The sequence below is a fragment of the Scatophagus argus genome, chromosome 21 (assembly GCF_020382885.2).
Source record: "Scatophagus argus isolate fScaArg1 chromosome 21, fScaArg1.pri, whole genome shotgun sequence".
NCBI lineage: Eukaryota > Metazoa > Chordata > Actinopteri > Scatophagidae > Scatophagus > Scatophagus argus.
The window spans coordinates 12485427-12512615 of record NC_058513.1 but is presented as its reverse complement, the minus strand read 5'-3'; the positions used below and the strand labels follow the sequence as shown (position 1 = coordinate 12512615).

Genomic DNA, 27189 nt, shown 5'->3' with positions numbered 1-27189 from the left:
ACACAAAAGGAACTCACTCTGGGCTAATGGCCCATCACTGACCCTGACATTTTTCTTTTGCGGCGTGCCAACGTGTCAGAGGAAGGGGAGATTGTTTTCTGACACAAATGGTCTTTTTTTGGTAGTTGAAAATAAACTGTCATGGTTACCGTAACGTTAACACTGATCAAAGGCCGCCGGCTCGATCAAATATCCTGAGGGACGGTGAACTTTAAAAGCCTTGCCAGAGCTTCTCTAATCACACACTGGCTCTGTGTAATTCACTTCTAACCCTCACTGCCACTGCCATCACATTACATTTCTCTGAACTGTAACACATAAAATGGTTTCTGAATGAATTATATCCATGTAATACTAAAACAACACTCTCCTACTGAAGCACATATTTGAGTGCTCAAGCCCATTTTGATTTGGTGCGACAGGTTTACACAAAATGAATGCAGTTTTTCCCCTACAACTTTTTATTTCAATCAAGTACATTAACCTGTGATGTTAGAATTTCACATGCAGTACAAAATACAACAACTGAACTACAAATACAACTGAAAACTAATCCAAAAGTGAATATAATTATCAAAAATACAACAATAACAAACAAAGTTCAAAGATATGAAGCCTACATCTGTATTTCTTGGTGTGCACATATACGTCCCAACATCTGACAAAAATCCTTCATCAGCTTTGATGACCAAAAATGAAAAATCCAAAGTACAAATAAAAACCTCTGGTGCGTCTCTGTGTTTGATATGCTACAGGAATCTCGTTCATAAAAATCATACAGGCCATTTTTTCCACCAGGCTCCAAATGTTATGATTCTAGTGGCTTGTGGGAGGAAAAAAAAAAAGCCTCAGTCCGAGCCATGTGAAATTCCAGTTCCCATCAGTAGCGTCTGCTGACTACGAAACGGGAGAAGTTAAGTCTTTAGTGCTGCGGTGTAGATCATGTATCAAGAATACCAGATCCAGTTTCCCAGGTGTCAGAGAGCCCTGTGAAGTGGGGTGACTATCGCATTTCCAGGTCAAGATGATCAAAGCACTGGGTACACTTCGTACAATTTCCACCCAGCCAAAACATTCAATAAAGCATTCAGAAAAGCATTTTCCTGGCAGACAATAATGCGGAGCGATGTTTGGCCATGTCAAGTGGTAATTTGAGGGAAGAGCTGGAAAGGCAGGGCACCCATTTTCAATGTTTACCATAAAAAGAGGAAAGACTTCCACTTTAATCACACAAAGAAAATGTCTAAATGCTAGTCTGAGATGAAATTAGTGGTAGTTTAACCATAGAGGTCTTAACTACGCAGCAGCGGCACGCTATCACACTTTCCCTGCATTGTATCAGTGTTTTCCCCGGGGCTGCTCACATCTGAAACACTGGGTGTGATGGATGGCATGGTGTCACCGGGCTTAAAATAAAAGTGGACATCTGAAGGGTAAAAATGATCTATTTTGGGAAGGGCATTTTCATTTGCACCAGCACCAGAGGTGGTCATGGAAAAGGAAAAGCTTTTTTTTTTTCTCTCCTCCTGGTCTATTTTAATTCTGCAGGGATGAGGGGGAGTGTTCAAAGTACTGTGTCATGAAGGTTTTGTTTGACATTTCCTATTACTCAGGAATGATGGAGGGAATTTAAACCATCACCACTTCAGTGAAAAGAGTAATTATGGCCTCTGCAATAGCAGTAAATTTCATCAAATCCCCAGATCTTTGACAAGTTTATTTATACAACCAGAAATCACAAGTTTCTCTTCAAGGGTTTAACAATCTAAACAGCCCTTATCTTTAAAGCTGCTTTAATCAATATTTTATATTAAAAACCAATGAAATGACGACATATAAATGTAAAAATGTAAAATAAAATGTACTTATAGTGAACCAGCAGAGAAATATCACATGACTCCTCAGCTCTACGTGGATTTTTTTTTGCGCCTTTAATCTCATGTTTTCAGTTTTAAAGCACAAACTTGCACTGTTTTGGCTCAGTCTGACTGCTCTCCTAAGAGTTCTTTCCAGATGGAGGAGGCAGCTGTTTTTAGTGAGAAAGCTCTGATAATCCCACTGTGCAATACCTGCCCAGCACCAAATGGCAGACAGACACATTTAGTTACTGGCTAACTGTGTCTGTGGAGCATTTAGCAGCTAAAGAGCATTTAGCAACTAAAGAGTCAGATATTTCCACCAGGACTGGATGAGGGTCTTGATGGGACCAAACTAAAACTAAAATCAAAGTGAATATTGGATTTCCATTTGCCAGGTGGCCAGAAACGAAAAGAAAAGAAATAAATAATAATGTTGTGCCGTGTCTACTGGATGTGCACACACCTTCCTGAGGTTTCTTCCATTTTCTTCCATGCTGAAGGTTTATTAGGGGGAGCAAAGTTTTCTCTATCTGAATCTTCTAGGTCTAAGGACAGAGGATGTCTTATACAGTACAGGCTTCAGCATAACATGACCACTTTATAATATGGTAATATGTCAGTGTTGCATCACAAATTGCTGCGCTGGCCCCAAAAAAAGTCAACGCGGGTTCAGATAAATTTTAGTACCACTTCAATAACCACAGCCTAATCTCTCATTTCAATCAAACCACCACAATGGCACAGCGGAGGTGTCGATGCAGAGAATGTGATTCTCTGCAGACGTAAAATTATTTCTCACAGCATTATAAAGCACTGTGTTCTGTTACCTGGTTAGCCTACAGTTGTGGATGTTCCTGGGCAGTATTTCATCTTCTCATCTCTACCTGTAGCAACACCAGTGCAGCACCTTGCATTTCTTTAGCATAGTGCTGTTTTCAGTCTGAATACAGCCTAATGCTACAGCCACACGAGGACCACACTCTGTGAATGTTTTATTTTAAAAGCCAGTACAACTGAGTGTTTCTCTGACCAGCTTGAGCAGACTCATGGGCGGTAGTTAACCTTTGTTCAACTCTTGGCCTCTGTTTGACCAACAAAAAAACACTTATGTGCTGTGCTTGAAAATAAAAGACATTAGTCTATTTGTGTGCCTTCACCCTGTCCAGCACAACGGCACACTACTAACCTACGAACCACATTATTGCTATGAAACGGCGTTCAGTTTGTAATCCCGCTGCTCAAAATTTACTCCACTGTTTTGTCATTACGTCAAAGGAGTTTCAGTGGAGGAAGGGCTAATGAGACTGTAGATTTAGACCCTCAATTCAGGTAAGGAAAAGCTTCCATCATACGGGCACGTCTTTCAGAATAATAACAGAGAGACGATCCCTCTTTTAGAAGTATGAAATAGCTTCTGCTTGGAGAAAGCAAAGAAAAGTAACACAGTAGTAGATTTCCAATATAGAGAAATACAACATATAACCAGATAGTACAAAGTAGAAATGTTGTAAAGTAACAGGAGGACTTCACACGTTCGACAAATGCATGCATACAGGCGACGTGGTTTCATTTTATACAGGCAGTTGTTCTAGTTGATCTATTCCTTGTTGTCAGGAAAGCTGTGTGAGCTTACCAGTAGTGTTTCAAAGCCTTTCAAAAGCAGCCCAGGCCATGCTATCCCTGTCATTACCATAGACAGCCCCCCATCATGCTCTCTGGTGCACAGGGTTCATTACACAGAATTAGATGTCACACAGATCAGAGCGTGCGTGAGGCCACACACTGCTCTCCTCCTCAGTTATCTCTGTAAAGCACCATTGCAAGGTGGATCGATAGCACAGGTTTGGAGCTTCATTAGCTCAGTATGACTCCATCGCCATCAAGACACCTCTGGTACGCTACACCAGTGTTGCGAGATATATTTTACTCCCCGATCCTGAGGGTCCTGCTGTTTTACACACAAACACACAGGGACAAGCAAGGCCTCCACACATGATGAGGGGTGGGGGAATCTCTGTCAGTGTCTGACTCGATAAACAGGAGAAAGAAAGAGGACAAACAAACAGAGGTAAGTGATTAACGGTGACACAAAGTGCCTCGAGTGGAGGAGAAAAAATTATAAGGATGAAAAGAGCTCATTTAAGGCTTTTCATTTCAAAGGAAAATGAGTGGAGGGGAAAAAAAGCTACAAAGCAACTGGGATTTTCACAATGCTAATGATGTTTTGTTTGCATTGAAGCGGCCAGTTGGTTTCACTTAGAAACAAGTTCAATTAAACCAACAGAGAAGATAAATGTATAACAACCCCTCACGACATGATTCAGCATTCCCTGCACTTTTAGGACGTTTGATCTGACTGCAAGGCAATTCAACTGCGCCGATAGCATCTGCCTCTTCTTCTTCTCTCTTCCATTAAGAATCATGTTCTTGCTGAAGCTTATCAGACATCTAGGAATTCATCCACATCTTCAGAGGAAGCTGGAGGGAGGCCAACTGTACTGGAAACAGAAGGGAGGGCTGTGCTTTTAAAGGCCGCTCGGAGATGAGGAAAGGGGGCTATCGTCTCAGCCAGGATCTCTAGGGCGACATAAATGTGCCACAATCGCTGGATTTAACAACTGGGCAGAGACATCACTTATTAACTGCTGTGGCGTTTATTTCTAAAACATTTTGTCTGGTTTAAATATTACCCAATTTTTGAAGCAGGCGAATATTCTTCCCTGATGTCGTGAAGGTCTCTTGTGGTGTGTGTGTGTGTGGGAAATTTACTGCAGAGAAGCACCTAGAAGGTCATGACCATACCTAAACATACCTGGCGAAGGTCATCTTAATGAGTGTGGATAAAACAAGACATTAGAGCCAACCACAGAACACTGGAGCGTATGTCACGCTACCATCCTGCAATTTGTACAACCATCAGCGACTGTAATTACATTAACCTCGGACGCCTCCACGGTGATAAGTAATGGATGGAAAAAAAGATTTAAAAATAATTTAGAAAAAAAAAAAAGGTTTTTAACCCTAACTGGAGGTTAAGGGTTTGCTGGCATCCCAACACTGGAAGAATTGGTTTGATTTGAGTGGTATCGCACTAAAAGTAATTCGAGATCAGCTTCGGGGTCTTTTCAAATGGCTGCCTTTTGCTCTCCTGTTAAGCTCAACAGTTTCAAAAATGTGTTGGCTGGGGGAAGAGGCCAGCCTGAGCGGGAGAGCGGGATGCCAAGGAATGTACTTAAGATCTAAAACAGACAAGATTTAAAGCCAAGAGCATTTAAATGCCAATACTAATCCACAAAATAATTCACCGCATAGCACAACTGACTCTCCCTTACAGATACCATATGTTACCTCTGTGAGGAGATGAAACGAAAAAACGATGCCAGAGGAGATGCTTTCTTCTCCTAAAACTGTGTTATCTTGGTAATGAAAAAGAAAACCATGCGTCTCTCCCTCTCTCTTCATGTTCTAGTTCTATATTTTTACTCTCTGGTTCCTGATGTTGTTCTTGCCTCCATCTTTGGAAGATTAGTCCAGAACAAACTATTTGGTTTGCAGGGAGTTAAAATTTGCTAATGCATACACTCTCAAGTGTCCTTGTCTGCCACACTGCACTTAATTAGCATTTTAGTGCAAGCAGTTCTCTCTCCTTCAGTACCTCTGAAGGGGAAACATCACTGAAACATACTGTATACACTTATGGAGTCAAGTTGAGCTCCTGTAGTTTCTTACATGATTTGAGAACAGGATGGGGAACGAAAAGGGGAGTTTGTGGGGGTCAGTGGAAAAATGGGATAAAAGTCTGCAATGTGAAAACAGATGTCGAGGCTTCAGAGTTGTCTCTTCTGAGCTGGCTTGAAAGGACGTATTAATATATGGGTCAGATGTATAAAGCAGAGGTTCAGTGTCGGAGTGTCGACACTGCGGAGGGGTTTCTGGTTTCAGTGACTCGAAGGTTGTGCACAGACAGAAACCAAATCTCTGCAGACATTCCTGCTGCTGGGAAGTGAACATTTCCAAATGTGCCACTCTGTGGATGTAAATGAATTAGTGCACTTAACTTAAACGCTAAAATGAGGAGCCGATCAGACAATCTTTCACTGTTCACAGTCGCTCCGGCGAAAGCTAGCGCACCAGGTTGGAAAATTACAGGTAATTGCTGAAGCCATTGAATCCAGTTTGGTTTTGGTTGAAAGACTAAAATAACAAAGCTCTGATTGCTGAAAAGACAAGGGCAGGGAGCTTGGAGGCCCTGTTGCTAAGAGTTAATTTGACACATATTTCTCCCCCTTGAAATGTCTGAGGTACTGGCAAGAGATGGCGAAAAAAAAAAGAGTGAGAGGGAGGGTGAGACCCCCGCTCTCCCTGCAAATACTATCCATCTGCCATATTACATTTAACCAGCATGAGAAGCTAAGGGAGCGCCCTTGTACAATATTGTGTGAAGGCTGTCAAACTCAATGCAGGAGCTCGGTGCCCACTGCTCAGAGCCGTGGACACGGGGCCGCTTAAATTCACTCTAATAATAACTCCTGACTGTGCGTGCTCAGCACCAGAAAAATATGAGAACACATGGCAGAAAAAGAACTTTTAATTATTCATGCCTGTTTAAAAAAAAAAATTTAAATCATCTAATTGAAACTGTAATATGATGGCCCCTGGAGGAAAACACCGACATCTATCAACAGCTTTTCTCCAAATTAGAATTCAAAATGAGTGGATGGGGCAAAACAGCTGCAGTGGATTTCTAGAGTGCAAATACAAATCAAATTCTTTGCCAAAAGTGCACTGAGTCTTGCCGGTGTCTCTAAAGCACTTGTTTGTCTCTTTGGTGTGATTGTTTTCACATGATTCTCACTGGCCGTTTCATTCACGGTTTCACAATTTATGTTTAAAAGACGGTCAGCTGCGCGTATGGGTCAAGCTCACAACAACGCCAGACCAGGCACTTTCCAGAAAGCAATGCCTTTTCATTAATTAGTTCTGAGCTCTATATGGCCGTTCCTGCTACGCTGAGCGGTGGTTACTCCGTCACACAGGTCACTCCGGTCGGTGTCTCCTTACTTCCTGCGCCACCAAGAGGCCACGCCCCCTACAGTGGTTGTCTTCTGCATTCCTCTGCAGCATTTTTGAAATATGTCGGAAGGGAGGGAGCTTGAAGAATTTGGGTGTGTAGTTACACTTTAACACTTGAGACTTGCTTGTGACTTGTGTTTGACTCACAAGCCCGAATCCAAGAAAGGATGTGGATGTGTGTGTGTGTGTGTGTGTGTGTGTGTGTGTGTGTGTGTGTGTGTGGAGGGGCACCACTTTGCGAAACACGTGACTGTAAAAGGATATTTCTACACGGGCTTGGGAACACCTTGTAAAACGGCTGCAAGACACAGTCCAAAACACTGCCAGCTGCAATCCTACCTCTGACAATCATACACGTCAGACAAGAGCAGAACACTGCAAACTGTGAATGTCTGGAATTTTACCTTGATAAATGATGTTTAATGTCTGTCAGCTAATGTATTATTTTTCTTCTTCTACTTCTTAAGTAAATACCTGCTAACTTTAAAAATTAGAAATACTACACTGAGTTCACAGTGAGGTTTGAGTATCTCTGGACCTCACTGACACAACATGGTGCTAACACTCAGTACTGGTCTTGCTACAGCACTAAAATCAAGCTCAGAAAAATCAATTGCCTGGAGGCGAGAAGTGTGAACTTTCATACCCTAAGCCCAATTTCCTTGAAAGTGGAGGTCCTAAATCAAATCAAGTCAAGCCAATGCACCGTGGAATTATGCACAAAATGACACAGCTATATAAAATGACAACTGGTAAGAAATACCGTCAAGGCCAGGAAACTTCAGTGCTTGTTTATTCTCTCCACATGTTTTTATCTTCCTGGTGCTGGTGATGATGTCAGCTCTGATTGTCTTTGTTTTTATTCAGGCCAAGAGGGAAAAATATATTGAGTGCACACAGATGATGTAAACAGACAAAAAGGGAGAGCAGAAGCAGTGTTAGTCTGGTCCATGCAAGAATATGTTCTATTAATGACTCACTTGCTGCTGTGGTACACTATACAGACAAAAGTATTGGGACGGGGTCGTTCTTCAGGGGTTGGGCTTGGCCTCTTATTTCCAGTGAAGGGAAATCTTAATGCTTCAGCATACCGAGACATTTTGGTCAATGCTATGCTTCCAACTTTGTGTCAACAGTTTGGGGAAGGATTTTTTCTTTTCTAGCATGACTGTGCTCCAGTGCACAAAGTCCATGAAGACATGGTTGGAGTTTGGTGTGGAAGAACCTGACTGTTGGAGTGCTGACCTCAACCCCTTCCAACACCTTTGGGATGAACTGGAACGAAGATTGTGAGCCGGGCCTTTTGGTCCAACATCAGTGTCTGACCTCACTAATGCTCTACTGCATGAATGGGCAAAAAATACCCACAGAAACACTCCAAAATCTTGTGGAAAGCCTTCCCAGAAGAGTGGAAGCTGCTATAGCTGCAAAACTATTTAGAATGCGATATCATTAAAGCCCCTGATGGTGTAATGGTCAGGCGTCCCAGTATTTTTGTCCATACAGTGTGTTTTATTTGTTACGAGACAGGGTCAGTTTCTTCTAAAACTTGAAATTAACTTTACAGCTCACTGCTGAGTGAAGACTGCTTCCCTACCTGTGCATGTCTAATCACAGCTGAAACACCTCAGCAGGACTTCAAAATCTGAGCGATCAAAAGAAAGAAAAACGGCAAAGACTAAAAGACACTGAAGGAACTTTTTAAAGTGCATGATAATACCATTAAAAGTTGGCCACCGTTCCTGTACTTTATATTCTGTCTGTTAAAGTCAATGCTCTCCACTGGGCTAAATAGACATTTTCCTCCTTCAAATTACTCACATATTAGTAGTGCAGTGTACTAAGAGCCTCTCTCACTTGAGAATAGCATCTCAGACTGAGACAGCTATAATCACAGCCAGAAAATATGACTCTTTCTTAGGCATCAAACAAAACCTAAAAAATTTGCAAAATTCAGATGCTGCTGGTAGGCGTCAGGGTTGTCTGCCAAAAGCACAAGTAACAGGGTGAAGTAATGTGTTAGATGTTAAATCAAAATTCTTCAGAGGCATTAGCATGCCGTCTGCCTCTGATAATTCTGACTATAAGACTTATTAGCCGCAGTGTGCTTAATGTTGGCTCTCTGTAGGACAAGATGACTAACGCATCAGGGACTTGTTTCATGAAGATTTGTTATGCTTATCTGCAGGGTTAAACTATGTCTAATTTTACTCTTCAACTAGTCTAACACAAGGTAGACAGTGCAAGCAAAATTAAGACTAATTTTATGGTGTGTTTGGTGTATTAATGTCACACTTTTGCTTGTTTTCAGCCGAACAGCTTTAATTGGCCCAATGGTTGGGCCATGTCTTTTGGTTTATCAACTTTTGAGTCAAGTTTCCATCCAACTTTGAACAGAATTTCCAGAAAATCAGCAAAAGCAAATGTGAATTAATGCACATGAATGCACATAAATTACAAACATAAATTATCTTGTCTATACTCACTGCATTCTTGCATTTTGCTTTTCTCAGTTGATCAACTCTTCTACCTCAGCAAAACATAAAAACATTTTTGGAATATTTTATCTTTTTTCCATTTGCGGTTTTCATGAACAAATTGAAAATGCCCATAAAAACAGGTGGATGGAAACACATCTTTTGATGTCCAAAACAAAATGTTCTCCTCTCCCCATTGGTTTATAAACCTCTTTAGCCAAGACCACAGAGACCAGTCCCTCTCCCGCCTGATTTATTATAACGAGGGCCTCTCAGACGGACAGGAGAGTCATCTTCAGCTTCTACAACCACATCCATTTTTCTAAAATTTCAAAGTGCTTGAGATTTCTAAGTGGAGCAGCCTAAACGAAACACGCCGGACGAGGAGCGCTACATAGGAAAATGTGTGAATCATCCCAAAAGAGTATAGAGACTGGACTAGACAATTCTCCTCTTCAAAGACAAAAAAACATTAACAAAAATTTGGAATCCAACATGTCCATCTAGTTGAAGAGTATCCATTACTTAATATACACCCACACTTCTTAGAGCTTAGCCACAACATGAAAAATTACCACTTAAGGGAAAAATAAACGTATAAAGCTGGTCTGTGGAGCAGGAGGTGGAAGGTTGCCTTCTAATTGCTGGAGGGGAGAGAAACCATGTTAGAGTAAACAAAGTCTGATCGATGGTGGGGATTATATCAGAAAGAGCCTTTGGCCTTTGGCCAAGACGAGCAAACACACTGGTCTCTGTCTCTGCTACAGAGGGAAAAAATAGCCAAGGCAAAAAGCTGGTGAGTTAAAAGCATTATATTTCACAGAGGGGGGGAGCAGATAGAGGGTAGTACAATGCCAGATATGACATGTAGCCAACTATATCATGTCCTGGCTATTTGTATCAGACAGAAATGCCAGTAGATAAGAGAGCAGTGTTGTGAGAGTTTGATGGAAGGCTGTTCTGGCTGGGGGCTTAGCTTTAGGTCAGGCTATACTCCCACTGCGCTGCAGTGCTGTGTGTGAAACCTCTCCATCACCAAACGCTCAAGTTCAACGCGCTGTTAGCTGGTCACATCCGGGAAGAAATGTATTCCGTATACTCCCGGCTTCAATGTGGGAACTGCAATTCACATAAGCCACTTAAGGAAATCTGCAGAGGGAGAGAAAAAGGTATAAAACTGAGAGGGGCTTACGAGTTATTGGAGCCTTTTAAACATGGAGGCTCCTCATCAAGCAGGGCTTCCTTCTCTCACCACGTCTTGTAAATGAGTTCACGCCATTTCCTTAAAAACCCCTGTATAGGTATTAAGTCTGAAAATAACATAATTCATTACCTCTGTCTGAAACATGTTTAACTTGGAGATGTAATACGAGCAAAAGTGCTTTGGTCTCAGTAGCAAGGATTAAGAAAAAAAAAAAGGCAACCAAGTAGGTGCAAAATGTAAGCTATTCTGTCTGGGATGTCATTCAGCACAAAAAGGAATACTAATGACTTCTGAATCCATTTAGTGACTCACTTCAATTTGTGATTTATATTAATGGCCCGTGTATTGCTTTCTGCACATCCAACAGGGCTGTGTTCTGCTGAATTTCACCATAATATTCATGTCAATAAGCAGGTGACGACTTGGAGAAAGGGGCTGATTATATTTGCTAATCCCCAAAGAAATTAGGCGAGATTGATGAAAGCGTGCATATACTCCACACAAAGCCTTGGGAGTCTCTAAAAGCTGTTACCATGGTGGTATCCCATTAGAATAACAAACATTTCCCCTGGATGTTTAACATCGCTTCCCAGTGAGCGCAGCCCTCCCTGAGCCTCCCCTCTCTCCCTCTCTCAAGCACCTGCCTTCACATTTTCCACTTCTAAAATTCCAACAGCCGCTTGGAAAAAAAAAAAAAAAAAAAAAAAAAAGAAGGGTGAAATATGAAATGCAGTTGCAAGAAAACTTGAGTGCCAAAAAAAGGACTTTTCTTCAAACCCGTAATAACTTTCCATGGGAATAGGGAGAAACTTAAAAAGAATAACACTTCCCCTTGATTTTCTACTCCTACCACTTTTTTAAGCAGGCAGTGAATTTCCTGGAGTGATAAGGGCTTAGCCAATGTAATCCTCAGAGGACCCTTCTCTGGCATGCCAGGAATCAAGAAACCTTTCCGTCTCGAGAAAAAAAAAAAAAAAAAAAGGAGAGGAAAATGTAGAAAAAGACAGAGAGAGGGAGGCAACAGTAGGTTTGGGAACAAGGAGGAAAAACAGCCAGCATGCCATCTCCCACACATGATGGCAAATGCAAATTAGCATGTGCGGAAAGAGCAGCCGGACTCGCCTCAGCTGGAGATCAACAGAGGAATATTGATATGACAATGCAAGGGGCTTCCCTGACTCAAACAGCAGGGGCCACTGAGGATGCTCTAATTGGCCTCACGCAAGAAGAGCAGGGAGGGTGTGGGGGGGGCTGCTACCCATTAATGTTTCACACAGATTGATTCATTATCAGTTTGCTCGACAGGCTGGGTGGGCCTCATAAAAGTGTAGCATCTCAACTGGTAGCATGTAAGTCACCGTGGCAGGACAGAATATATCATCTCGACCTTTCACTTAAGATATTGAAATGGGAGCCAGTAACATGACTTGCCGCGCTGCAGGACTACTGCTCTTGCATTTCAAAACACAGCAGCGTAGAAGGATAGTGCGACGATAGGTGACAGAGCGAGGGAAAAAAATTAATAATTTACCAGTGTCGCCTCTGTCAGGATGTGACAAGCTATGATGTTCAGTCTTTTCTTTCTTACACCAGGTGTCAAAGTTGGCTGGCAAGTTGGAGGTATAAATATTCTCATGATTAAGGGGCACCTGCATGTACAAAGTGAAATGTATTCTGCCTGTACTGTCATGTAAAAGAGATCTGAAAAGGTTCAACTAATAAATCAATTTACCCAGTCTAGTAAATTCTGTTTTACACTGATAGCCAATTAATGGCTTCTGTATCATTATACTGTAAAAGCTTACACATACTATCTACTGAACACTTTGCTACACGAGATGCCATAAAACTTTACAGCCAAACTCTCTTCCGTCTCCTAATGTGGTTAAACTGACGTTCCTGCTCAGTGATAAATGTGCACAAATTATTCAATATCCCACAAAAACTAATCTGGCCGTTAAGAAAGAACTGCAGGCTTCACAGACACGCAGAGCTGCTCAAGATCACTGGCAGCCATTTAAGAGCCGTGAGAAAGGCAGTTGAGCATCTCGGCTTCTCGCTGGGTGGTTGGTTACATGTGGTTGACACATTTGCATCTTCAAAGATGCACACAGACAAACTCAATATGTGTGAGAATGTCTGGGCGGCATGTGGAAAACCCCACTCCTTCCTCTGAAGAGGTTTCCTCCCCCTCTCAAAGACTATACGACATTTCGAGGTCCTTTATCTGTCGAGCAGTTGCTTCAGCAGCGAGTTGTAAACAAGTTCCTTGGACTGGATGCACAGAAAACAGTTGCTCTGTACCGTGCAGCACTGTCTGCTCTGCACCAAACCGAAAAGGCGCTGCAGGAAACTACAAATCAGGGGCCATTACACAGCAACAAATATGACAGGAACAGTGCTGCACATTATTTGAGCTCCAAGACTCATTCACTCAGTGTCTCTTCCAATGAGCATGAACAATGCAAGCAGAGTGTGCATTGTGCTGCAGAGCAGGAGACTGTTCCTCTGAATTGGGGGTAAATTACAAAAGAGGCCTGTGCAAATTAGACGTGATGGCTTCATAATACGTCTGAAGTGTCAGCTTCTCCAGAAACCTATCCCCAGGCTACACTCACGGATCGGCGCCTTGAACCTCCAATTATTCCTGCCAAACTGCTGCAATCACCATGCTGTAAAACAATCACTCTGGCATTGCAAAGCACATAGGATCAATGCTGACAGGGTCACTGACTTAAACTATGTTTTCACAGGATGACGCAGTTAATCTATAGTATATCTGCGAGGAGAACAGATAACAGCCTTGGAATTAAACATAACAAAAAAGTGTAAAATCGTTTTTTCTTGCTTCTCTTACATGCAACTTTTGAATGAAGTCATGGAAGAAAATTAACATCTCTGTAGTGGTTTTAATCCTGAGAGACCATTTGTTACAGGAGGAGGACGGAGACCGGAGGGAAACAGCTGCATTTCAAGAGGAACCATCCAGAACTGTGTTCCCTCCTGATATTCATTTGGTGAGGGGATATATTCAAGTGCTGTCACAGTTCCATAAGATTACAGCACAGAGAGGACTCATAAACAGAAACACAAATCCCAAACAGGATCTGGCATGTGTGTGCAACGGCTGAGCAATTTTCTATTACAATATGACCTCTTACTCGTGCATAATTTCGCTCGCAAAGAAATAAATTACCTTTGCAATTTGGGACCCCTTCCAAAAAAGGTGCTACCGGGTGCAGTTCATCGAAAGCACGTTGAGCGGTTGCGAGCTCGGCACACTAAAAGGGAAGCCAAATCCGGGCGGGATGACCGGGTCGAACACCTCAGCTGAACCGGAAAAAGTGACCGCAACGGCTGAATAGAGCAAGAGTCTGAGAATGAAAGTGAGCCCCAGGGAGAAGCAGGCAGAATGCAAGAAAGAAATGCTTCCTGTAAACACTGGCTAAGAATTATTTACTCACAGGGCTAAACATTAAAGCGTCTTCTCATCCTTAATTAAGTCTTGTTTATATTTCCCAACGACGAGTGAGTATTATACATAGGATGTCTAGCTGAGATGCATCAATATTGTCTCCTAAACCGCGCCTGCTACATAATTAATACACACGCTGACATGACATGGATATGATATGACAAGGGTATCAGAGGCGAAGAGTTAGAAAAAGAGTGGAGTGGATGCATTTTTCATGAACTGCAGAGCTCCCCAGCCAAAGTTCTAGGCATGATGTTTCAGTTTCAGAGACGAAAAGGGGCAAGGAGGGCGAGGGAGGCAACTACGTGACTGTTCAAAAACAAACCTGGTATTTCGTATGCAATTGCGCTCATGCTGATATGTCCACATCTCTGATCACACATTCAGAGGTCGACTTTGATCGGCCCTGCATCTCCCTCTTGGCTATCTGATCGGAGTCCTGTTCAAAAAACTGCAAATGTGATACAACATCCTCTCATCTTTTTACTTCCACTGATGTCTCAACATCTGATAGGCTGTGGCGTTGCTGCAGCTGCTGATACTTAATAAAAGTGAAGGCTGGATTTCTTTAAGGGTAGCATTTTCCATTTCTTTCGCCATTTCTCCTTAGATTGGTGGAGCTATAAATAGCCTTGATTTCCAGCTCTGTGAAAAAAGAAAAAAAAATCACAGGTGTAGAGAAGAATTCATTTTACAGTGTATTTGGACAGGGCTGCTCTGCTCTGCTACTGTGAGAGGGGGCCTTACAGGGGCCATTCCTCCTCATTCAGAGCCATTACCACCCCACTGTCAGTGTCAGTCTGTCCCCTCACTCATCACTGAGCCCAGAGCAGCCCCACAGCCCGTCTCAAAACTCCCAACTAAATCACATTCTACGCACAAACGGCCGGGGCCGTGCAGCATCTACTGTATCTAATCTAATCTGTCCATCTCCTCTGTCCCTACACATGCGCATCAACACACACACAGACACACACACACACACACACCACACACCATGGAAGTATCTGGGAAGGCAGGCCAACGGCTCAGCACCTCAATCATGTACATTTCCGCTGTGTGTGGTGAAACAAGAGTCGGTAATGCAAATCAGAAATCAGGATTTGCCTCCATAATTGGGGCTTTATCAGCTCATTAAGAAACAGGGAGGCATCGCTCAAATGAGCATGCAATATACTCATTAAAACCGCCAAAGGAGAGAGCACTTAGAACATATCAACACAAGTCCTTGGGAGAGAGAGGGAAGCAGCTGTGATTGATAAGGTTACTATCTTGTCAGATTAAAAAAAACACCTAAGGGAAGCAGCAATTTAGCATAAAGCACAGAGCAAATGTTCTCAGGTGGCCCTGATGGCCACTTGTCTGCCCCTCAGTGCTATAATGCTCGATACAAAATGGAACATCTTATTAAAAATTTGACAGATTTATTATTACAGTTGTTTAACCTCTTTATAATCAAATCATGTTGAGGGTTCAAGGACACTTGCTGTCTCTCTTTTTAACTCTCTCATACACTGAATTACAATCATTTTAGCTTGATTTTAATTCTCACAGTGAGGCAGGAATCCAGTTACCCCATGCAGGCACATTTCCTGTTTACGTCCAGCAACATTCAGAGTCGAGTGTGCATGGGCGATATTAAAATAACAATGTGAATTAGGCCACTTTTTGTACTTCAAGTCCTGTGCAAAAAAAAAAAAAGAAAGAAAAAAATACACACAATCGAAAACTGCTTTTCACAACTATTATATTGTGTCAAAGGGAAATGATAGGGTGTAAAGTTAGCATTCCACCCTCCTCTGCTCTGCTTAATAGTCAAACCTTTGTGGTGCAAACTCTACACCCAACACTTCACACAAAGTTGACTGGCAGGATACAAATTTATCCCTGGAAAGAGAGTGGGCGACATGCTGACATATTGTGTTTCATTGTACGGTAACTGCTGCAGCTCAGAGTGCTCAGAGGTGACATCACAGCAAAGAGTATGACGATGACGAAGCATGTCATTGGGCCTACGGGGAGAGGACTGTCATTAGGTACAGGATGCTGATGATTGAGGGACACTTTCTTACTGCTGCGGAGGGAAACCAACCAAATGCCTTCAGCAAAATCAATAGAGTTTGAGCTGCCGGAATGCAAATTGCGACTATTCTGGCTGCATGACACAGGATGACGCACAATTACTTATTCTGGCTCCATTCAATGTCATCATTAGCCTTTACGGTGTCAAATCTGCTCAATAAAGGGCATTATTTCCAAAAGGATAAGCGCTGCATTAATCCTTTTATGCTGCTTTCAGCAGGATAGAGTCTCCCACAGCTAATATTAATGTGCTAGGTGTCAAGAGTGAGATGGCTAATCCTGATAACTCAGGATGTACAGTCAACTTTGCAGATGGCTATCTGCCCTGGACTAGCACTCCTAATAGGCGCAGGAACAGGATGTGCTTTTAAAGCTGCACTTCCCGAATGTCGTCTTCAAAGAAAACGATAATTTTCAACGGGGCTTTCTGAACTGAGAAGATAAGCCAGAGAACGGGGGAGGACAAAATAAAAATGATGCTCGCCTCAGAGAGGAAAAATAGCTTCCTGATATAGTCCTAGCTCCCTCTTTAAAGCTGACACCTAGAACATACAGTTTATCAATTATACATGAAGCCAGAATCCATCTTCTGTTGGCAGCTTGTTTGGATCTGGCCCGAGCCCTCTCAGTGGTGAAATGTGTCTGGGAGCCCCCATCCCTCCTGTCGCCTTTTTCCACTTGCAGCCTGTCCTTAAATCAATCCCTTTTTAGGCCTGAATTTATTTTTCCTGTAACAAATCTGTCTTGGCAAATGATGTCACATAAGCGGGGAGAATGACAGCCTGATGTCTATGCGGGGAACATCAACCTTGCTCCAGCAGCCTCCTCCCAAGGTGAGTAATCATGCTGAGGAGCGGTGCAGTGTGTGGATGCCAGCCAGAGTCCAAACAAACCCAGAGTCTGTTGCTCAAGATAAACAAACCAATTAGGGGAAAGGCATGTTATTCCTCAGTTGGTGGGATATTTGCTAGATGGAAAATAATCAATGCATTCTTATTTCCACAGGGTGAAGCAGAAAAAGTCCTGAGCAGAATAAAATCTAGGCAGAGAGGGAGAGTAAAATTATTCATTAGAAAAAATAAATAATGGGACTAAACTAGCTACTAGTCATGTAATTAATCCATGCAGGCTCAGTGAAGGGAGGAGAGCACAGAGGGGAAGATTCATCATAGCTTTTCGCCCCTCGCTCCCAGGGATACATGCCCTTCTTGTGTGGATGAGTCAGCTTACATCTTCTGACAATTGTGAGCCGAGGGCTTTGTCAAAAGGAACCACAGTTATTGTTTTGATTGGTTCCCCCTTGTTATGTTGGGAGCACAAAATGCTTTCAAATGTGATTGCGCCACAGCATCTGAAAATAAGGCACGCACATATAGAACATCAAAAAGGAAGATGTCTGCTTTTTATTTACAGAGGACAATGATTTGGCACTTTGGCTTGCTCTCCCTGGCCTCCCCCTCCGCACTGGAACAAGCAGCCCTATCAGTAATAGCAGGGAGCAGCCCCGTTGGCCAGCCGAAGCATTAGACGACTGGGCTCACGATACATGACATTCAAGCTGGCCAATAACAACGGACATGCTAATCAAAGTGGCTCTGGCCTCCCGATCACAGTGCGACTGGAGGACTTCGCCCAGCCGGGGTGGACGTGCAGCTGCTCTGGCTGCATTTCCACCCTGCCCCCCCTCAGGGCCTGGGCACCAGGCTAACCACTGGCCACAAGAGTTTAGATGCCGAGGGGGTAAAAAGAAAAAAAAAATGGCGGAGGCTAACAACGCCACACATGAAAAATAAATCACAGCCAGCTTGTTAGCATGGCAAGGGGAGAGAGAGAGAGAGAGAGAGAGAGAGAGAAAGAGAGAGAAGGAGGGAAAGAAAGAGACAGAGAGAGGAAGGGGAGGGGAAAAAAAGAACTGGGTTAAGAGATTTAATGTGCTGCTGAAAATCTGACACTTGCCAGAGGTCCAAATGTTCCACCAGAGCAACGGCAGCCCTGCTGGCTAAGTCTCTATAAAGCCTGCAAAGCTGCTTACAATATACACTTGAGAAACAATAGATAAGGTCAGAGTACTAGCCTATGTCTGAGTGGGACCACGTATGAAAAATAAACACTTTCCCACTGCATGTGCTAAACCCAGACTGAATCCCAGGCAGACATCACTTTTGCCACTGTAGTGAAAAGCACAAGTCGATTAGTTGATTAGAATAATAAATACAATCGACTGACGGTCGGGCAAAGATCCCACACAATGCCTGGTTTTTCAGTATTTTTCAGGTTTTGCTGCTTTTCTATTTTTTTTGTGTATAATTAGAAACAGAAGAGAGTATTTTAACATCATCGTGGAGTCTGGGAGCTACTGATGGAATTTTTCATTAAACAGAACTCCTCACGCAGAGCTAGTGTATGTGATGAGGTGCTGGTCATCTAACCGCAGGGACATCGAAGGTGGACATTAACCACCGTACACTGAAATGACTTTACTGTAACTTTATTAGGAGCCAACAACACATACTGTATCTCCTGCAGCTTCTTCAAGTTCACCCAGCATATGGAATTTGTCATTGACTCAAAAAAATCAATATTAACCAATAAATAAATCAGTAATTAGTTGCAGCATTGGTTTGTTGATACTCGCGCCTGTTCGCTGTCTTGCCGAGATCTGTCCGTGGAATATAATGCTACATCTAGCAGAGATTTAGCCTAGCTTAGCATAAGGACTGTGAGCAAGGGGAAGCAGCTGACCAGACAACCACGGACTGAGATAACTAAAAAGCCAACATGGTAACACTAAACTCATGATCAAATGTGGCTGCAAAATGCATGCGTGCACCAGTTTTTACCCTCCACAACATGTGGAACACATTCACATACACATCGTTTACCATGCACACCTTGTGCACATGTGCAGTGTAGGCAATCTGAATCAATGTATGACCTTATTATCAAGTAACCAAAGTTCTCTACCCAGAACTGCATCTGCTAAAGAAAAATGTTTTTATAAGGAGAAAGCTCTGGAAAAAGCTAGCGAGTGGATCTTGACTTAAGATTTACTTTTTGGTCAAATTTTTGTATTCCTCAGGGATTATCTGCCAGTATTAATTGAGGTGTTAAAATGAAAATCTCAAGGATTTTGACTTAATGAATTATCAAATCCTTAAAAATATATAATATTATCCTCAGAAGTCATTAGTCTCTTTTAAAAAGAGAGAGGGAAAAATTTGCTGGCAGTTTACAATGGACCCAGGCCAAACTGGCAGAAGGAAGATATGCACAGGCTTATTACAGACCATAAACAAATTACAACGACATAAAAGGGAAAAATGAAACCTTGCAGAAGGAAACAATTCTCAAAGAACAGTGTCCAGCATCTGCTGCACAGAGATGCACATCTGTGGAGATTCTTCGTAGGTCGCTTTCAGAAACTGTCAATCTGACCGGAGCTCTGCGGATGGTTTGTGGTGAGGGGAATATTCCAGCAATATTTATTCAGTCAAGGCATTATGCTCGAGTGTGATAATATAACAGCGTCTGACACTTAACTCTACTCACTATCTTTGCCCAGGAGACACACTATCCTAAAGCGTCTGCGGTTTCATCATGTGAATCTTAATCAGATACTTAGCCAGTAGAGCAGGTTTTTACTCTCCCTGGTGAGAGTATCAACACATGGCCATCAGGCACAATTCACGGCCGCAAAGTGGCTATTTATTTTCTGCTCAGCATTACTTGACAAATAATTACTCAGTCTATTCAATTAAGCTGTGGAACTCGCACAAATGGCCACAGCATCCCAGCGAAGGACTGAAACATTATTCTACACTTTACAGCTTGTTCTCATGAATAAAAAAGGCAGGCACGCTGGGTGCTTTGATGCAGAGGGAGCAAAGGGACAAGGTGATGGAAAGTAGAAATATCATTAAGTCAGAACTATTTCATCCCTTTCGCAGCAAGGCGGAGGAAAACAGACTTGTTGCTGGTGGAGCAGATGCACACAGTAATCCGGGGTGAAAGGACATGGTGTTTTCCCTGCTGAAGAAGGAAAAACTGTTTTTACAAGGTAACGTGGGTGTACAAGGAGAAAGTCACTGCATGCTGGTAGAGTAATATGGACTACAGCCTGGAAAGCTGCCAGAGTCCAGAAATGTGCCCCACCCCCCTCCAAGAGGCACTTACTCAAGATACAGTGGATTAAAGCATATTTGCCTTGTTGTTCTTCGAATTAGGATGATGAAAATAAAGATTCTCAAAATAGTACCGGCACAGCCATGCCAACTTTTGAGTATTTCCACACACGCATTCCTGACAAAAAAATTAATTAAAAATAAAACACACAGATCGAAACCAAAATAGATGCCAATGCCATTCAGTGTGATGAGAACTTCTCCTCCATAATAACAGAATGAGGTGAACCCTGGCATCCTATAAACTTTGTGCACATTAAATTCAAACATACGAAACGGCATTGTGTTTAGACTTTAGTTAATTAAACTGTAGATTAGTAAAGTCCGTAAGAGCACAATTCTGAGGCATTCGCAGTTTACTTTTTATTTTATGGTACTTCATACTTGTACCCCAGTGCATTTCAGAAGGGAAATATTGCAAAGCTCTTAGTTGTTGTTTGAGATAAGAATTTACATAAGGAATACGATGAGCTTATAAAACACGATAAATTATTAGAGTACCGAGTGTTTAAAAATCATCAGTAATGGAAATCCAATAATAAAATGCCTTTATAATGATGTAATATTCTGAAAGGGACCATTCAGCCTAATGAGTGCTTTCACATTTAATGTTTAACATTTTCTTGATAATCTTCTAAACTTTAAGCATGTAGGATTCACACATTTCTGAGTTGGTGCCTCCCCATGGCAGGAATAAAGACACTGAGGGACACTAAGACGAATGGACTGAAAAACAATGCAAACTGCACCAGTTTACTCCAGAGCTTCTTCATTCCCTCATTCACTAATCAGTAGTTTATAACATGCATAACACTGATTGTAGTTGAGTTATACAACTTCTAATTTTCAGATGTGTGCATTGCAAAAAGCCCGCTATGGACCTTACTTTTTCATTCTATTGTTGGAAACTTTTATTTTCAGTGGAGTATGTTTCAGCGCAGTTGTGCTACTTTTACTGAAGCAAAACATCTGAAATTGTCTTCCACCTCTGACATGAAGAAGTAAAACCAATTCAGGAGTAAGGATAATTATAAACAACCTAAATAAATCCCACAGACGAATGAAAGCCACAGGATGTCTCAGCAGCCAGCATCGTTTGGCCTCTCCACCCTAATTTGCCACACTCCGCCCACTCAGGCCTGCAGGCCTGCAGAGCTGGCTGATCCTCCAGCAGGGCCGGGCCAGCCCATACGTCCCACTGGCACGGGACACCCCGCCGGGAGCCAATCACCAAGCCCGTACTCCTGACAGCTCATTACCACTCAATTAGGCAGGTGCACCTCCACGCTCAGCCTTCTGACAAATACAACCCTCCCAGATGCATGTTTAACATTCAAGAGAATTATATAGTGACAGCAAACACTAAACGCCTCACCCTTATCACTTGATTGCCTCAAGATTTAAATCCTATAATTGGCCCAGGCCAGCAGGAGAAAGAAAAAAAAATAAGCCAATAAATATGATGCAGTCGGCTTGTAATTGAACAATTATGAATTCATATTCATAAGATGCTTGCTGGCAATTACAAAATGCCATCTGATTAGGCACATTTTGAAATGACATTGTTCCACGCTAAAGACACTGTGGTGTCAGCTTAATAAAGAGAAGACACATCATAGCCGTTGCTCGTCCACCGACATGACCTCCAGAGACGGGAGACATGCTGACACAGTGGCTTGGCCGGTGACCGACTGGGCTTGGCACCCATCGCTCTTTGTCCCTTAAACCTACTGCTCACACTCGCTCGCACAGACAGAATAACACCACCAAGGGTTGACTTTCAAATTTTAACACCAGTGGGCACAGATTGCGCACATAACAAAACACAAGCAAGGCGCAAAAATGTTGATCCCTTGAGAACAGATTCTAATCAAGATGAAATGATTTACAAATCTATTTAATAAGGCTTGCCAGAAGTCAAACTTGGCATGTAAATGCGGTGGGGATTAAATTTCATCGGCAACCAAGACTGTAACTGATCGCCTGCAGACAAAGGGGGAGCCTGCCAGTTTTTTTTCTCCCCCCCCCTCCACTTCTCTTCCCTCCCTCCCTCCCTCCCTCTTTCTCTCTACAGCCTGCATTTTGCCTCGTGATCCCTCCCTGGCTATGTGGAAGGACAGGGGCAGAGTGGTGCAGTACAGAGTGGAGAGGAAAGAGGAAAAAAGACAGAAAAGAAGAAGGGGGGAAACGTAGACAGAGGAAGGGAGGAATACTGGAGATAAAGAGCAGGAGTGAGATGGAGCATAGAGAGAGAGAGAGAGCAAGATAGAAAAGAAGGACAGGGGGAGAGGAAGCTCAAGGTCAGCGTGAGGACAACGTGGTCCTCGGAGTTGGACAGAGACACAGCCGCAGTCACCTCTGTACTAATCAGCCCTTCGGCTGGCTGATGAGATGTCAGTTAGTCGTGTGTGTGTGTGTGTGTGTGTGTGTGTGGAAAACCTCTCCCTTCGGCTTTTTGGCAGTAAATTGCAGTGGGTGGGGCGGTGGGGGGGCAACAACATGTGTGTATGTGTGCCACTCTGGAGTGTAAGCAGGCTGACGTTCTGCTTGTGGTGCCAGTATTGCGCTTTTTTTCCTGCTTTTGCCCTCCTCTTCGCCTCTTCTCCTTGCATATTATGCTATGGTGACTGAAGCTGAACTCAGTTTTCCCCTGCAGAGAGGGCAAGAATACAACTGCCAATAAATGCTATACGCAGCGTGCCAGTGTTAACAGCGCAAGGTATTCTACTTCAAGTTGCTGCGCTGTTTGAAAAAACAAGGTGGGCTAGCTGTTTCACTCGGGCGTGGCTAACCTTCAGTCGGCTAACGGGGATTGTTCCATTAGCTCAGGGCGTAAACGAAACAGCGTCCACAGCTGTGATCAGGTTTGTGACCTAACAGCACTACAGCTTGTGTCTCATTGGGTGAGTTTTGTGTATCAGGCCAGTTGGCAGAGGCGAGTGTCTCCTCCGTCTATCCTTGGGTTATTTCTGACCATCTGTGCCCAGTCATTAACAGGCCTTTTCACAGTCAATTGTCTTGTTCGTCTCCCCTGTTCTTCATTTCTGTTACTTGCTCCACGCATGGCCATGAAACTGAGCAAGTGCTTTCCTTTTTTCCTGGATGCAAATGGCACAAGTTAGGAGAGGCTATTTTATTAGCTGCGGCGAAGGAGAACTGTGGAGCCATAGGTTAATTCAAAGTGGCATCATGGAGGATGCATCAAGCAGTGGAGATCAAATTACAGGGCAAAGCGCTCAGTGGTAAGAAAAACAAGCCAGTGGTATGCTGCAGAATGTGTGCGTGCATGCTGTGTGTGTTTAGCAGCAAGTGTATGTGTCTCTGAGTGGGGGGGGGGGGGGGGCAAAGGAGACAGCAAAAGGAGAGGATGAAGAGGAGGAGGAGGAGGAGGAGGATGGGAGGGTGTCCATAGAGGGCCAAGGGGTGTGGGGAAGGAATGAGGGAGCAAAGGGAAGAAGTCGGAAGGGGGGGATGCTAACTGGACCAGCACGCAAGCATCACGTCCACCAATTAGAGTCACTCATCTCCCCTTCACACAATACATCACCCTCCATTTCTGATGTTTACAATCGTCAGGGAAAGAAATAACTGTAAACATCACTGCAGCAGCGATGGCATTCAACAACAAAAAAAAAGAAAAAAGAAAAAGAGGGAGATATCCTCTGCCTGAAATGCATTTAGCCATTCCTTCTTCCCCCTCACGCCTTTGTTATTGGTCTTTGTGCAGTGATTTGCCTAAGGACCCAGATTTCCTAGCAACAGCCTGCCACCAAACATTTGGCAGGAGTTCAACATTCTCTCTCTTTTGTGAGAAATGGCAGTGCTGCCTCCTTGCTCTGCGTCTGCCACCAGCCCTACTGCTGCCGCCACTGTTGCTGGATGAGCCAGACTGGCTGCAAGAGCCCTCTAATAATTCTGTTTTCATCCAATCACACCACATAGTAGCAGGCACCTTGAGAGCCTCTGCCAGGAATCATCAATCACCTCTTTAACACACATGCTCCAACAAACACACGCGCATGTCCGCGCAAATAACATGCTAACGTACGCATGTGGGCGCTTTTTTGGTAATTACATTTACAGATTAGAGTGTACAAGACCGGGTATACCGCCCAGCAGTTGTTTAATGGAAATCAACAAAGCACATTAATACACAGCAGAGGTTGGTACAGTTAGAGAGAGAGAGAGAGAGAGAGAGAGGGAAAACTGTACAATCTGGCTGTAAATTGGGTAAATATATCTGAGTGCTCTCGACAAGGTTAATGGAGAGAGGAGGCCTTAGTGAACACCGGTCTAGACACGCCACACAGTATTAAGTGGGAATAGCTGTGGCAGTGTATCTGGCTAAGTACTTTAGAAGTGCGAATGGGACTCTAATAAAGCGAATGATCCCCCTGTTTTGACAAAGAGGCCCAGGAGGGACACTGAAAACGACGTTTGAGATTCCAAGCACTGACAAACACCCATTTGTGGCCCTTCTATCCCCCCTCAAATCCCACGGAAGCTTTTCCCTGTGCGCAAGACTGTCGGATGTGGGCAAAACCCAACTGCCAATTTGCAGAGGATGTGCCGTGTTTGCTAATGCGAAGCAGAGGCTAAAAATGAGACCACACAAACTCTGGAGGATGGACTGACTGATCTGCTCTCTGGCACAAGCAATAATGTTTTTTTGGAGGGGGGTGGGTGCAGTGCAGTGAGGGGCGTTGTTCTTCTGTGACTGAGCAGCTAATTATTAAACGTCTGTCATTACTGGACTATAGGACACTCGTGTTTAGAGGGCTTGTGGCCAACAGGGGAAGCATTGTGAATTTCACCTGGGACAATAAGACAAGGAGTATGTTGACGGCTAGGCTGTAATGCTGAATTATGCCGATAATGAACTGCTTAAAGACTTGGAATGCAGCGCAATTTCAGGGCTATCATCTTGACTCGAGATCAGACAAAATGTTGATCTGCCAGAATTAAATATAATCCCAAACAGTGAAACATGAGCACGGAAGGCCATCCTGCTCCAGAAGCTGTAAGTGAAGACATTACCTCAGCGGTGCAGTTTGATTGTGTGTGTGTGTGTGTGTGTGTGTGTGTGTGTGTGTGTGTGTGTGTGTGTGTGTGTGTGAATGTCTAAGCGCACATCTGTCCTCCTCAATCTGTGTGTGTGTTTTGTCTGTAAGGGGAAGATTGTGTAGGAGGGGGTAAAGCAGAATGAACTTGAATAATCAATTTTCACACTTTCGCAGCACCTGTTGGCTTGTCTTCACATTAAAAGAAATGAATGAATGCATTACATGTAGAACAATTTCACACTGTGCTGCAGCTTCGCGCACAAAGACGACGGGAAAAGGAGAGAATGGAGCTGTATTGTCTCAATAGGTAACATAGCTCATTTCACCCGACAAAGGATGAATGGATATATTGACAATGCAGTAGGCGCGCTGAGGCATTTCCTGAATAAAGCCTCTTAACATTTTGTCCTCTTCTGGCAATAGAGTTGGGGAACAGTCATTTTGAATGTAGAGGGTCTCACTTACCGCAATATAATGGACCTTGGCTTTCTTCACCAGCTCCCAGTTGCTGTCCAAGTCCAGGTGTTTTTCCTTTTTGTAGCAGTTTGCCGCTGCCAGGTTAGCAACAAGGGACCTGCCGAGACAGACCCCATAAATCTTCAGCCTCGCTTATCATCCATCTTAATTTTGTCTCAAAAACATCCCTAAAAACACTCGGGCCCCAGACTTCCCTTTGTTCTTTCGTGATATAAATGGATGATAATGCTTTCACAGACTGTCTGAACCAGAGTGCGGTCTTATTTATTTCTTCTTATAATATGTGTTATCTCAAACATGAGGAAAGGAGAGGAAGGAAGCAGAACGATTTCTGAGGCCGACACCTTTGAGCCACCTCCAAATTATGCACATTGTCGCCTGGAAAGCGGTCCATTGTTAACAAATGGTGGAAAAACAACAGAAACGCATCACTGCGTGGACTCTTGAGCTGAGTACTGAGTGGTGGGAACTGGAAAGTGAAGCAGGTGGCATTATCTTAACATAGATCATTAGGCAGTCCTTGTGCGCTGTCGCTTTATGAATGGCCATCAAAATGAGTGCAACCATCATTGCTACTTAGGGGAAAACTGTTATGCGACCATATGACAGGAGAGTGCTGCCACAGGAAGAGATCTGTCTTCACATGGCAAGAAAGAACTGCTCACCATGGCTGGCTAACCGTATCCATATCCATCCACTTTGTTTCCCAACAATCTGTCTTCTCAGGCTGTTTGTCGCCAACCAAGGTTTGCCGGTTGACAATTTAATTTAAAGTTACCAAAACCGAACTATATTGAATCTTACAAATCAAACTAACCATTGGGCTAGCATGTTAGCAGTGCTTGCACTATGATTACCCTACAGACTTACAATTTATTAAAATAACACAAAATTGGTCTTAAATTGCTGTGATTTTTTATTCTAGGAAATCTGATGCAAAATAAGTAATTTTTCCCTGAAATTATCGTACAAAAACTCAGAGGTTCCTCAAGGGACTGACTGATTGATCCACTGATTACTGATTTAAGCTTATCTTCGCACATCTACAACATGATTTTCCAACATACAGTATCTTCACAGACTGAACTTTGCATTTTCAGGGAGGTCGATTTTTTTTTCTCTGAAAACTCGCACTAATCAAAGCCTGGGGGCTGTGACATACTAGTTCCCAGTCCTTCAAAGCCATCACCCCTCCAATCTGGCCCTGCCAGCGACCTTTCCTCTGGCCTCCTGAGCTGTCTGTTAAACACCTGTAAGAAATATTACAGAGCTCGTCTCCGTGAGCACGGCACCTGACC

At 43.2% G+C, this 27189-nt stretch overlaps 1 protein-coding gene across 3 annotated transcripts in view; it reads right to left on the bottom strand.

Moving 5' to 3' along the window:
- adkb (adenosine kinase b) overlaps window positions 1-27189 on the bottom strand; it is a 97575-nt gene that overhangs the window by 28698 nt on the left and 41688 nt on the right. For all 3 annotated transcript variants that reach the window (XM_046376349.1, XM_046376347.1, XM_046376348.1), the window contains exon 6: window positions 25880-25988. In XM_046376349.1, coding sequence (XP_046232305.1) covers window positions 25880-25988 — 109 coding nt within the window. The remainder of the gene's footprint in view (window positions 1-25879; window positions 25989-27189) is intronic.